The sequence below is a fragment of the Molossus molossus genome, unplaced genomic scaffold (genome assembly GCF_014108415.1).
Source record: "Molossus molossus isolate mMolMol1 unplaced genomic scaffold, mMolMol1.p scaffold_m16_p_11, whole genome shotgun sequence".
NCBI lineage: Eukaryota > Metazoa > Chordata > Mammalia > Chiroptera > Molossidae > Molossus > Molossus molossus.
In genome coordinates, this window is record NW_023425346.1 from 47,160,679 (window position 1) to 47,175,562 (window position 14,884).

At 37.9% G+C, this 14,884-nt stretch overlaps 1 protein-coding gene across 1 annotated transcript in view; it reads right to left on the reverse strand.

The window, feature by feature from the left end:
- TTC21B (tetratricopeptide repeat domain 21B) overlaps positions 1–14,884 on the reverse strand; it is a 75,071-nt gene that overhangs the window by 13,725 nt on the left and 46,462 nt on the right. Inside the window, exons 20-25 of the mRNA XM_036254768.1 lie at positions 11,128–11,316; positions 9,950–10,060; positions 8,219–8,300; positions 3,516–3,666; positions 3,156–3,317; positions 654–849 (exon numbers count right to left, since the gene is read on the reverse strand). Of these exons, the coding sequence (XP_036110661.1) occupies positions 654–849; positions 3,156–3,317; positions 3,516–3,666; positions 8,219–8,300; positions 9,950–10,060; positions 11,128–11,316 (891 nt within the window). The remainder of the gene's footprint in view (positions 1–653; positions 850–3,155; positions 3,318–3,515; positions 3,667–8,218; positions 8,301–9,949; positions 10,061–11,127; positions 11,317–14,884) is intronic.

Sequence of the window (14,884 nt, forward strand, 5' to 3'; positions counted from 1 at the left end):
ACAGTGTACAGAGGATGTGCTGTAGAACTGTGCTCCTGCAACCTGTAGAACTTTGTTAACCAGTGTCACCCCAATAAATTAAATAAAAAGGAGAAAATAAAACACCATAGAATAAGAAGGAAGGTGGATCTGAGTCGGGTAAAGAGAAAACCTTTAATCTAATAATAATGATAATAATTCAGGAGTTATTTCAGTGTCGCTAAAGAACACTGTAGTGATTGCATGACTGAATTAGGTTGTCATTATCGATCTCTTAGCCTTGGAGTTGGAAAAGTTTCAAAGTCATGTAAGGGAAAGGTGGGTAATGAAAGGACCAGGTGCTTACTTTCCCTCAGGACGTGAACCTAGGCTCCTCCTACAGCTCAGCATTTCTCCAGGGCGTACAGCCGTTCCCTCGAGAAGTAATCTGTGCCATTGTGAAGAATTTTCTTTCTCTAAAATTCACCTTTTTAATAGTGATGAATATATCAACAACACAGAAAAACAGTAATAGTGTCTCTTCGTAACTGTAAAATTATGCCAAACTACATACCTAATTTTTAAGATTAGTATGAAATTAAGTCAATTTTCAGAAAGCAGACATTATCAAAATAAATATTTCTCTATCACCAAAGAAAGATAACATAGGAAGTTGAAAAAGAAGACCTACAGACCTCAGAGGTTGCTATTTCGGTGAAGGTGTTCAATGCCTGCTCCACGTTGGGTTTCTGCTTGGTGGCCATCCGGCAGTAGTTCTCCAGGACGCGAAGCTGGACGTGACCCTCCGCCGTCTGAGGCTTTAGTTCTTTCAGGAGTTTTTCTGCCGTTCTCACTGCTAATTGCACAGACTCTTGCTTCTCTGTTGAATTACTGTATGCAACGAAAAAGAAATCTCTTATTTCTGTTACTCATGAAGTCACATTCACTGAGATTGGAATGAGCTCTAAGGTACAGAGGTTTCTTCCTTTGTCACCCATTTAAAAGAAATCCGTTTGAAGAGTGTCACTTATTCTCTTCTGGTACAAAGCACAGTTATAATGTGTTTTTTAAACAAAATTAATATAGCTTCAGTGAAACACCATTAAACATTTGTTCACTCTAGTGTGAAGACAAAATTTGAACAATATCTACATGTGTTAAGTGTTTTCATTTCAGCTAGTATAAAACTAGAATTCAGAATAAGTAGAATCACCCTCTTATCAGGGGTATATCTATTCAGAAAAGGAAAAATAAAAGAGGAAGGAAAAAAAGAAACTAACACCATTGAAGTGTCTACTATGTGCCAAGCACTGGATTATTTCATTCAATCTACATTGAATCCATTTTATATATGAGAAAGCTAAGGCCCAAACAGGGGAAGTTATGCCAAAGGTCACACAGCTAATACATGGCTAACTCAGGATTTGAACCTAAGTTTCTCGGACATATAAAGTTTGCTTTACTTTCCTCACCCAGTTGCCTATCAGATGCTCAGAAATTATATATATGTGAAAAGGTTGTACATTCAAGTGCAATGACCATTTTAATATATACTAGCATTGTTCTTATTTTTTTTAAAACACACACCCACCCCCAGATACATATGAATTAATAAAAGAAAATTAAATTCTCAAAGTCAATCAACAAGACCGTTGGTCTTTTTCTCAGGCCTTAGGCTTTTATCTTCTCTAAAACATTTCACTCTGCTGGCTACCTTCTTCCAAGTTCCCCTCCTTTTGCTCCTGTAACACTACACAATTTTGGTTCTCTTTCCAACACACTGATTGCCCTTTTCTGACTTTCCCGCCTTCCCCAGTCCCCTTAAATGTTAGCATGTCCAAAATTTAGTTCTCAAACTTCTACTATACTCTAGTTGCAAAGAGGCCATTCATGGGGTTCCAACTATCCACTCTGTGCACATGTCTCCCAAATCTGTATCTCCAACTGTGAGTTCCAATCCTCTCTGAGTTCTAGTTTGTATTTTCAAGTATTTGCTGAAGAATTCCATGGGGACAGCCTATAGCTATGTAACAGTAAGTTACCTTAACCTTTCTAAAACAAACATGTCTCTCTCTGCTCTAAAACTTGCAATGGTCTCTAGAATTCAAGCCTTCAAATCTGTCATTGAAGCATCTCAGCAGCTGGTTCTAATTTACTCACTTTCCTTTATACATCCTCCCTGCACTGCATTGCACTGCTATGCTTTCTGTGAATTCCCGCCCCACTTCAGATCTGTTCTGGTGGAGACTGAGTGCTTTCAGATGCTGTCTTGTCTGCTAGGTGAATTACATGTTCCCGAAGGCAGAAACTACCCTCATACCTAATACATTTGTATACTTATGCAGCCCTCACCATACCTTGCCCAGTTTGAGGAGAGGACAAGTAACACAGAGGATGGGCTCACAGAAACAGAGCCACCTTGGGGGGGATGGGGAAAAAAAGGAGAAACATCTGTAACAAAAATAAATTAATAATAATAATAAAAAAGAAATAGAGCCACTTACCAGCAGTACAGCACAGTGGCTCTGAGGTCAGGCAGAGCTCAGTCCAGATCTTGCCCCCACTACTTACTAACTCAATTACATTTAGACAAGATAACTCTGAGCTTATTTCACAATACTGTTGTAGGGAATAAATAAGATAATGCATATAGAGTATACAGCACAGGGTATGACATATAACTACCATTTGTTAAAGAGTTACTCTTATTGTGTGTGAACAATTTTGTGAAAGTAATCAAATTCTAAAATGTATCCAATTTTTTACATAGACAGGGGAGAGTCTTCATAACACCTTTACTCTGATTTAGGAAACCTACTAAAAGCATTTCCTGTTCAGCTGGTGTGGCTCAGTGGTTGAGCATCAACCCAAGCACCAAGAGGTCACTGGTTCGATTGCTGGTTAGGGCACATGCCCAGGTTGTAGGCCCGATCCCCAGTGGGGGGCATGCAGGAGGCGGCCAATCGACGTGCTTTCTCATTGATGTTTCTCTCTCTCCCTTCCTCTCTCTCTAAAATCAATAAAAAAAATAAAGTAAAAGCATTTCCTGCCTGTTAAAGTTATTCTAGCTGTGAATTTTTTTCATCTGACCCTTCATTAGTACTATCCTAGAATTCAGTTTTTTTTTGTAAGGTAGCTTTGATTGTTATGCTCAACAAGTGTTTTTTAAAAAGGGCAATTTGTCAAACACTACTCACCCCAGGTCTCTATCCAGATTTTCAAATACTTCACCTCCAACAGTTTCATTGTCTGGATTCAAGCAGATTTCTATCATGTTATAAAGGGCATTTTGTCCCCATTCATTATCTTTCCGAGCTTTATTAAAATGTCGGAGGGCATCATTTGGTTCTCCAGTATACCTTGTTAGATGTTAGAAGAAAATGACTTATTTCAATCACTGACTACAAATTAAGTTCTTTATAACTTGTTTGGTAAATGGAACTATTAACATATTTTAAAACGTAGATATTTTTTGAAACAAAAGAAATGCATATTCTACTTTAGTCACAATGAGAAAAGGAAACTATTGTGTAGGATTTATTTGCCAATAGATTTACCAAAGATATAATCCTTTACAGTATTGATATCCTGGCTCCAATTTTGCTCTGGAGTTACGTTTCTCAGCCATTAAGAAAAATCTTGGAACATCTTCAAGCTTTCCACATCTTCTTAGGAAATCAATTAAGCGAGATAATGTCATATAATTATCTAGAAACAAAGAATATTTCAGATATAGACACATTTTATATCTTTTGTTTTGATGGGTATAATCCTACTTTATTAGAGAATTGTTTACTTCAAGGAAAATACAATTTAAATATAAACAAAGGAAGGCCATAGCAGTTATAAGTCCCTAAAGAGACTGTGTGGACAACTGATGATCTATCAAATGATAAAGGATAGGTTAGTCTGATCACAGGGAGAGGTGCTATCTAGGCAAATACATAAAAATGCACATTTGCTGTAACCTACTTTTTAATCATTCCTAGGACCAAAACCTTCTAGAAACAATCTTTGCATAGACAGATAATCTAAACTCAAAATGTAAAATTTAGGACTGATTTGATTGCACAGGGTAAATCTATCGGTGAGACCTCCTTTTCTACTTAATGGAGCAGGCAAGGGGGTAAGAACAGTCTATTCTGATGACAGTGTGTGGAGTAAGTGATCAGAAACGTACCCCAGCCTTTCCTTCATATGTGTGTGTACAGACCATATTAGACACTGGCTTACCATACTATAAACCTTAACATATTACTCCCAGTAGTTTAATCCTGTTTTACCTTCTGGGGAAAAATGACTTAGTTCTTTGGTCTCAGGTATAATTTCCTGGCACACTCTTAGAGAGCCTTCTTCTCTCAGTTCTATCCAGTTCTTTCTTATCACGAAAGTACTAAGTTTTGAGAATATTTTAATAGATGTTCTATAAGATTGTAAAAATAATGTCTGGAAAGTTTAGAAAATTTGAAAAAATACAAAGAAGTATAAAAGAGAGAGAGAGAAAAACAAAACAAAACACTCACATTCCCACAAGGTAGAGATTGCCACATTTTGGTTTCCTTTGATATATTTATGAGTGAAAATCAATCAATAAATATTTAAATATAATTAAATGAATATGTTTCTTTGCTTACATATTACAAAAGGGAAGCCACACTTGGGGTTTTGATTCATTGTTATACAGTGACCATTTCTCAGTTGTCATTAAATGGTCTTCAAAAACATAATTTTAATATGGATCCATAATTACCAATGGCTCATATTTTAGTTCTCTGTAGTGCTCTTTGGGTGTTCGGGCTTTTAAAGACAATTTATCCTTGATTGTATGTTCCAAGAAAAGAGAAGATACCATACAATCCAGCAATTCCACTTTTGGGTATATACTCACAAGAACTGAAAGTAGGGATTCAAACAAATATTTTACACCAGCGTTGACAGCAGTATTACTCACAAAGCCCAAAGAAAGTGAAAACAATCCAAATGTCCATCAACAGATAAATGGATAAAAACACAATGTGGTAGGTCCATGCAATGGAATGTTATTCAACTTTAAAAATGAAAGAACGTCCTGACACCAGAGTATGGATGAACCTTGAAGATTTTGTACTCACTGAAACAAACTAGGCACACAAGGACATACTCTACAATTCTGCTGATATGAAGTCCCTAGAGCAGTCACATTCAGACAGAAAGTAGAATGGTGGTTACCAGGAGATGTGGGGAAGAAAGAGTGGGAAGTTGGTGTTTAACAGGTACAAAATTTCAGTTTGGAATGATGAAAATGTTCTGGAGGTAGATTATGATGATGGTTACACAACAATGGGAACGTACTTAATGCCACTGAACTATATACGCAAAAATGGCTAAAATGGTAAATTTTATGTTATGTGTGTTTGACCACAATAAAAAAAAATATTAGAAAAAAAACCTCTGTAGACTTTGCATCTACTCTATTACAAGATGTCAAAATAATCCTGTTTGACAATGTCATCCTTTGCTTTCCTTGAACCATACTCTTGGGTCTAAAGATTTAGTTCCTCCTGCCTTTTAGAATCACTAAAAAGTAGAGCATGATAAGAATATGGTTTCAGAAAAAGAGGATTAAAGTATTGGTCTTATCTTTTAGCTATGTAAATTCAAGCAAATCACCCAATTTCTCTGAGTCTAGGATTACTTATTTTCTTCAAATAGTGTTATAGTATTAATACTCAGAGTGCAATAGGAACCAAATAAAATAAAGATATGAGAGATCTTTAAAACTACAAATATCATTACTAGTAGTTACAACTCCTAAAAGTTTTAATAAGACCTGGGATGACTACCCTACAATAAAGCCACAGACTCTAGAAGGATTAAGCAGAAATTAAGGTTAAAATTTCTGGCCCCCAATTTTTTATACGATATTACTATGTATGACATATGATATTGCTAATATTACTTTAAGTTAACCTTGTGAGGCTAGTTTCTTGAACAATTATGACCACACAATATTATTGAAAGGTAGTCATTATATGCTCAAGTTATTATATTACATTACCAGTGATAGATTAAATTACATTAACTTGGTTTTTGGTTAAACATGAAATTTGACAGAAGGCAAATTTCTGCACCTAAGGAACCTCGTGAAATCAGAAATGTATTACATTCTGAAAAAACACAGTCCATATGTATTGATGGATATAGTGAGAAGATATCAAGGCGATTATGGTGTGATGTGACAAGGCACGACTAAAGTGTGGTGCAATTATAACGCACAGAATTCCTAACTTGGCCTGGGGGCAGCTGGAGCTGTTTCACAGAGGATCAGACTGTTGAGCATCCAGGAGAGGAGAATCTTGCTAGACAAAGGCCTTCCAAGAGGCAGAGAAGAGCATGGGGGAGTGTCGATATGTTTGATCTTACTAGATATTAAAGTGGAGGAAGAAGGATAAAAGTATGAATGGAAGAATAATCTGGGGTCATGTTATGATCAAAATAATGCTATAATATTAGACTTTACCCTGCATAACCATCCTAAATTTCAAGCAGAGGAATCGTTTTTGATTTTTAGAATTAATATGGCAGTCTTGTGATAGCCTAGAGCTGCAAGAACCTAGAGGCTGGAAGATTAGTAGGGAAACTGCACTGGTCCCGGGGAGAAGTGATAAAGGTCTTAATCAGAGCCTTGGGCTAGGAGAAGATAGACTGGGTGTGATAGTTACTATTAAACAGAACTGATGGGACTTGTTCACCGATCAGTGTGAGGGCAGGAGGATCTGAAGGTTCTGAGAGTGAAAAGGTGTAAACTGTCAAGAGAGCAGTAATCACATCTACACGGAAAATTTTAAACCAGCTAGGTTAAGTCAAATTGGACAGTGCATTTCTCAAATAAGCTAAAACACAGCCTTAATTTAAAGTATAAAATGACCTACTGAGGATGAGCAATAATGCACACATAAAGTAATGTAGATCACAGGTTTCAGAAAAATTCTAACAAAACAGATCAGTGGTAAGTTTGTAAAGTCCGAATAGAAATAAAACAGAACTCGAAATTAAAAACATATCACATAGTCAGTGAAAACTTAAAGTTTTGTATTTTTCAATGACTTAGTATTTCTCAGCCATTCACCAATCCATTCCAACAATCAACATTTACTTCGCACCAGCTATGTGCCTCTCACCATGTGTCTGACAGGGAGGATGCCACACGAGTATGAGATGATCCCTGCAAACCTGAGGAGTTTGTGGTTTAATGGCGATGACAAATATATGCATAAATACTTTTGGCAAAATAGTAGAATGGGATGAAGAGGCATGGATGAAGTGATTCCTTATTAAGGTGACCTACTCATCCCAGTTTGCTGAGACTTTCTTAGTTTTGGCATCACAAGCCCTGACTTCCAGGGCAGCCTTCAGCCTCAGGCGAATCAAGGTAGATGGTCACCCTACTCAGCATCACATAAGATATTTTATAATGGAGGTGGCGGCAGTGCGGTCAGGTTTTAGATATTGGCAAAGGATGTATATTTTGGATTATGTGTAGGAAAAGACAGTGGAAGAATAAGGAAGGCAAAAGGAAAAAAACATGCAGAGACTTGGAGGTGTGGCTGTGTGTCACTTGGTACTTATGGAGTACAAGGCTCTTATATGGCATCCATAAATAATGCATTTGATATTTGCTTATGAACCGTCCAAAGTAGACAGTCTACTAAGCCACTTTTATTATTGCCTATTTGGAAAAGAAGCTGGTGCCAAATAGCCTGGGTGAGAGAAAATTCAGCTGCTGGAAGAGAGCTTCTTCAAATCTTTCATGTGAGGGCTTAAATATATTCACAAGGGGGCCCTGGCCAGGTGGCTCCGTTGGTTGGAGCATCGTTCCATACACTGAAAAAGCTGTGGGTTCGATCCCCAGTTGGGGTGTTAATCGGAGGCAACCAAATGATGTTTCTCTCTCTCTCTCTCTCTCTCTCTCTCTCTCTCTCTCTCTCTCTCTCTCCCATCAGTTAAAATATATCCTTGGGTGAGGATTTTAAAAGTATCACAAGGGGAGAGGTCCATTTTTTAAAGAAACCAGGGTGGATTATTTGCTCAAAGGGAAATACAACAATACGGAAAAAGCTTCAGATAGAGAGAATGAAAATAGTACATGTACCACCTTAAACAGTAGTTCAAGAAGGAGAAAGGGACAACACAGAGTCTAGAACCCAAGGCAGAAATGGCACAACAGCCAAGAAGAGACAAGAAGTGACTGCATTAGCAAATGAAATCAATGACTATTTACCTGGCTTGCGTTCTAAAAGCTGTTGTAAATGAAACACTGCTTGTTCATAGTCCTGTTTCCTGAACATGATATCTGCCATCATCTATAAAGGTAAAAGTTGTTTATAAAAATATTGCCATATATTTTACAAAGCATATTCCTCCTATGAAGACTTAGTACTATTGCCCAGCCGGTGTGACTCAGGGGATGGAGCGTCGTCCCATGGACTGAGAGGTCCCAGTCTGATTCCCTATCAGGGCGCATGCCCGAGTTGCGGGCTTGAACCCCAGTAGGGGGGGTGCAGGAGGCAGCCGGTCAATGTTTCTCACATCAGTATTTCTATCTCTTTCTCTCCTTTCCTTTCTCTCTAAAAAAATCAATAAAAACATATTTTAAAAAAGATTTAGCACTATGAAAACACATCTTAAAAATATGAGGGAAGTTGTATAAAAAGAAGCCACTTAAAATCCAAGTGCACCTTATGCAGATTAGCATGGAGATCAGTGTAACAGAAGATGATCAAGGACGTGAAACAACATTCTATTTCCAAACTGTATTTTTAGCAGATAATATGTTTCTAGTGGTTATTTTATTTATTTATTTAAAATTCTTTTCTTTTCTTTATTGATTTTAGAGAGAGAGAGAAGAAGGGAGAGGGAGAGAGAGATAGAAACATCAATGAGAGAGAATATTGATTGGCCGCCTCCTGCATGCCCCCCACTGGAGATCGGGCCCACAACCTGGGCATGTGTCCTGACCGGAAACAAACTGGTGACCTCTTGGTGCATGGGTCCACGCTCAACCACTGAGCCACACCAGCCAGGCTCTAGTGGTTATTTTAAAAGCAGAGATTTAAGCCCGGCCACTATGGCTCAGTGGATTGAGGGTCATGCCCTGGACTGAGAGGTCCTTGTTGGATTGTTGATCAGGATACTGACCAGATTGCTGACATGATGCCCAGTAGGGGGCGTGCAGGAGGCAGTCAATCAGTGTTTCTCACATGGATGTTTCTATCTTTCTCTCTAAAATATCAATATAAAATATTAAAAATAAGAAAATAAAAGCAGAAATTTGAAGGGAATTGTACCCTCTATGTGTCATCATAGAAAGATTCCTCACTGGGCTTGGCTAAAATGACAAGATTTAAAAAAAAACAAAACACTCTTAAATTCTGAATATTTCAAAAGAATTTCAAATAAGCAAGACCTCCTGAGATTTTATTATGTTTTAAAAGAGAGATGACATCTATTTCCTTTTAGTTATAATAAACCTCACAAACTGTCATCTATACAGCTGTTTGAAAAGTTAACAAATACCTCAGCCCCAATAAAAATGAGAAAGTAAAACAAAATTCTATTTAAAACACACCATCTTAGGACAATAAAGGAAGTTTTCTTCTGTAAGTCCAAAAGGCCTACCGCAACTTATAAATTAGTCCAGCATGTCTGAGTAAGTACTTAAAAATTAGTCTTTAGCAAATTATGACTTTACCACATGAACTTCTCTCGACCACGCACCCTCTTAGACACAAAGAAAAGTTAACTAGGCCCAAGACAGCAAGTCAGACCTTACAGAGAAAAAGATTCTTAGTCTTCTTTGGTAAAATGTACTAATGATGTTAAAAATGTTATTTCTTCCAAGAGCCAACATGAGGCAGGCCTCTCACGTAGTATTCGTTTTAGGGGGTAAAAGGTGAAGCTCCCCCAGGGAATGTAAAGCACAGCCGTGTCCACTGAAGTCTCTTGGACTCACCGTGGTGGCAGCTTCATTGTCCTGATCGCTCTGGAGAAGCAGGGCACAGTGACGCAGGCAGGCGTCAGGGTCGTCGTGGGCCAGGTACAACCGTGCCAGCTCCAACATTATCTGCAGGCACACAGGGCAAGATTAGTGGGAATCTTCGGGACAAACAGTGACCGAGGAACCTGTCTGGGCACAGATTACACTTCAGTTGATCAAAAGTTATCAGAATAAAAATGCCAAGCATGATAGGTAGGAAAACTATAGACAGGCTCATCTTTCTTTTCTCTTATGCCGGGGCGGGGCGGGGGGGGGGGGGTGGATGATAACTCGCTTGAAAAATAAGAACACTGGCCTGAAATTGGGAGGCTGGATTCCAGTAATGGGGCCAAGTTGCTCTTACCCCTCGAAACCTGTTTCTCATTTGTCAAAAAAAAGCTTGAAGCAGATAATTCCTAAGGTAGGCTTTATACTTAAAACTAGAATCACATCTCCTGTAGCCATCACTGAACAAGGGACTTTTGGTTACGCCTTAAAGGTTCTTGTTTGCCTAGCATCCTAAAGAGTCGTATTGATTTCAAAATGCTCAAACCTACACTTTAAATTCTGGAATATGATGGCCTTCTCTTCAGCATCACTTCTGTAAGTATTCAGCTATTTATTAGAGATTTCCAAGAAAAATGTTAAGCTTCTATCAACATCTGAGAAATAACATTTTAGTTATATAACCAGTCATATATATACATTTTCGACACCAAAATTATCTTGCATTTACTCTCAAACTGTGCCATTGGAGGTAAGAGATTCAATCTAGTCACTTCTGCACACCCAGCCCTGAAACAGATGCACAAGGTCTGTCTGTAAGCTGGACCGAGTCCGCTAGAGCCAGATGTTCATCTGAGATCGAGAAATTGTTTCAAAGTGACTATTAAAACACAGATATTAAAAATCAAAGAGCTTGAAGATTTACTTTATATCACTTATTCCATAATAATTTTTAGATTCTAAGACTGTTAAAGGCATCACATAAGTATTTTGAGGGATTTCTAGAAACAACATTAATTTTTAACTCGTATTTCTGTGGCATTTCTTTTCTAATCTTCTTCCTTAATAAGCTGGTAAGAACTTTACATTTGGGAAAATTAGATGACATCTGGAATCAGAGGCGCTTAAAATTTTATAAAGGTACTGACCTTATTATCTGTTTCACAATGAGCAAGCGCTTCTCTATAAAACTGAATTGCTTTTTCATGGTCTCGCTGAGCAACAGAATGCTTTGCAATCTCTGCACAAATTTCAGCTGCTAAATGTTTCTGTGCAGGAACCGCGTCTGGCTGTTCCACCTGAACACGTTTTAGTACCCGAGCTTGTAATTCTCGAGCCTGGGAAAAAATAGGGATAAAAAGGAATTTTTAAAGAAAGAAATAGAAATGAACAATCCTCAATAATGAACACACAGCATAAATTTTACAGAAGACTTATTTAAGCATTATTGGCCCTCAAGCTATCAAAGCCTGATCCAAAGAAAATGTCTCAATTGAGTTCTTACACATGCAATTGTTTGCAAATGAGCCAGCGTGTCCATACTTTCCAACGAAGTACTAAAAATCATTGAGTCTTCCCCACTGTTATAAGGATAGGTACAGAAAGCTCACTACGGAGGAAATGCAACCATAAAACAAACATTTGGAAAAAATGTTGTTCCACTCTTGGAAAGGTACTGGGGAAATTACTTAGAAAAAGAAAGAAACACGTATTTGTTATAAAGAAAAAACATTCTGTTATTTGCTGGAAAAGCAAAGAAACAACAAAAACAAAAAATCTGGAAACAACCTAATGTCTAATAATGGAAAATGGCTAATCAATCGATGGTGTGCGTGTGTGTGTGTGTGGTTCTACATTACGCACAGACACCCAGAAGGAAGGGAAGGGTCTTTCTCCAGTAAGAATGTAGAGACAGTTGCTAAATTAGAACATTAGCCTTTCCACCCACAGATCTGTTTTCTGACACAGTGAGACCTTCCTTTAATAAGTGACAGAGAACTCCTATGCTTTAAGCCTGCACAATAAAATTTAACTGTGAGCTAATCATTCACTAGTGCATTCATGCATTCATGTACCAAACAGTGAACGTTCACCATCTGCCACACATCATGCCACACACAGGGACCCCTTTTTGAGACCCCGTCTAAATGTTGGTCGACAACTGGTATTTAATGAAGATGGTCTAAAGCTGGGTATTTTCTGGAACCACGGATCATAATATTAATTTAGGGCATCATAATAAGCATTCTTCTGGAAATAAAAGAGAAAGGATTAGACAATATTAGTGTATACAGCATGCGGTAAAGGTTAACACTGTTTCATAAAATTTTGCTTCTTTATGATGAAGATGGAACTATAAAGACATGCTGGAAAAATCCACACAAATGAGTATTAACTGAAAAAAGCAGAGTCAAATATAGTCTGTACTTATCAATTATAGTTTTATAAAGTTATAAAACTTCTAAATGTTTTACGTCATATAGGTTCTTTACTTCGATTTATTTAGGTATTTTTCACAGAAAAGATAATTTACTAAACAGTGATTTTCCCTATAACTTTTCCAGCAATTAAAGAATTAGAATAATCCACGATTCCATTTCAGTTTTTCAACAAAAGTTTCGAGTGCCTATCGTGGCAGACAGACTTTAATAGGGCTTCCTCTTGGTGTTCACTCCTGTATAATCACCTCTCCTTGTGTGAGGCAGGACCTGTCACTTGCTTGTAACCAAAAGAATATAGCAAATATGAAGGAATGTTACTCCCACAATTACAATATGTAAAACTCTGTCTTGCTAGCAGACTTGCTCTAGCGACGTTCTCCCTTGATGGCTTTGAAGAACGGAGTGGCTAGATTAGCTAACCCACCAGGCAGAGCTGAGGAACCTCTAGGAGCTAAGGGTGGCTTTCAGCCAACACAAAGCTAGAGCCCTAAACTTACAGCCTAGAGGAAATGAATCCCACAAACAACCTATGTCAGCTTGGAAGTGGGTCCTCCCCTCCAACAAGTCTCCAGATGAGAACCCAGCCCTGGCCACACTGTGACTGTCCTGACACTTTGTACAGGACCTCGCTAAATCATGCCCAGATTCCTGGCCCACAAAAACTATGAGAAAACGAAATGTGTGGTAACTCATAGGACCTACTTTGAAGCAAGCATTTGCTAGGACTTTGCCTGCACTCATGGAAATTTAAATTTTAGCAGGAAGATAGATAAATTATGGCAAATCAGGAGGAGTTTTGATGGCTGAAAAATACTGGTTGCCATGGTAGTACATAATAATGAGACATAACCCATTCTTGGAGGTCAGGCGAGACTTGAAGAATGACTGGTATTTACATGTGGATCTGAGAGAAAGGAGATGGATGGAGTAAAGGTTTTAGGAATTACATGTGAAGGAAAGAAGGCAAAGAATACTACTGTTGATCAAAAAATTAGAAGGAAAAATGGTTGAAAAGGAAGAGTTTACATCAGGTAAGCCTATTAAATAATGTATGTTTTGTCTTAGACACAACAGGAAGCTACTACTACATGTTTATAAGCAAAGGGAGACAGAGGAGGTCTGCCTGTTAGGAGGAGCGCATGGTGCTGTGGGGAACCGGGTGGAATGAAACAAGATTGAAAGAGGATGGGGATCAGTTAGGGGCTACCAAGGCATCTGGGCAAACGTTAACGACGAGAGGGCTGAAAGGTGACAGAGAGGGAAGGAGAAACACGGAGTTATTTAAGAACACTGAGCCCGGCCAGTGTGGCTCACTGGTTGAGTGTTGACCCATGCACCAAGAGGTCACCGGTTCGATTCCCAGTCAGAGTACATGCCCAGGTTGTGGGTCCGATCCCCAGTGGAGGGCCTGCAGGAGGTGGCCAATCGATGTTCTCTCTCATCGATGTTTCTATCTCTCCCTCTCCCTTTCTCTCGCTCTTAAATCAAGACAGAAAAAATATTTTTAAAAAAAAGAACTCTAAAATTTTTAGAAAGTAACATTAGTAAGACTTGGGATTTCCCTAAATTTATTGGGTTCTGCCACTGCCTAAAATGTTTAGCAATAATGCAAAAATACTATAATGGAACTCCTAAGTTCCATAATATAGAAGAAAATTAAACTTAATAAACGGTTGCTGACTAAATGAATTTAAAGTGTCAAAAACTGCCCAGCCTGTGTAGCTCAGTGGATTGATCACCATCCCATGTACCAAGAGGTCACTGGTTTGATTTCCGGTCAGGGCATATGCCCAGGTTGCAGGCTTGATCCCCAGCAGGGAGCGTGCAACAGGCAGCCGATCTATGTTTCTCTCATCAATGTTTCTATTTCTCTCTCCCTCTCCTTCCTCTCTCTCTCAAAAAAAAAAAAAAAAAATCAATAAAAACATTTTTTAAAATGTCAGAAACTTTGATTACACATATAAGTTTCTGTTTGAATTATATCTCAAAATATGTCTTTTTATAGATCACAATACATAGAATGTTATACAGTAGCTGGAAAAATTTTATAGCTCTTTAAATTTTATTAAAGATGAATAATCCCCATACTATAACATATAATCTTATAACTGTTTAGACCTTGGTTTGTTGGCGTTGTCTAGCCGTGGTATACTGTCTGTTCCTTTTTCAGTACTGCATGATGTGATATAACACAGAGGCTCATGAAACTAGAGCAGCTGGGACTATTCTTTACAAAGGGATAAAATAAGCCAAATTCACTTCTAAATTCTTTTAAAAGTCTAAGTTTACCAAAATTATACTTTCCTTGTAGCTAATGGGAGCTAATCTAGGGTTAGATGGAATTTTCTATCATGTGATTCAAAATATAAGGTAGTTGTGTTTTAGTTCAAAGTATTATCAAAAAGCTGAATAAATTTATAACAAGAAAAAACATATAGGGATAAAATATACTGACAATTACTGA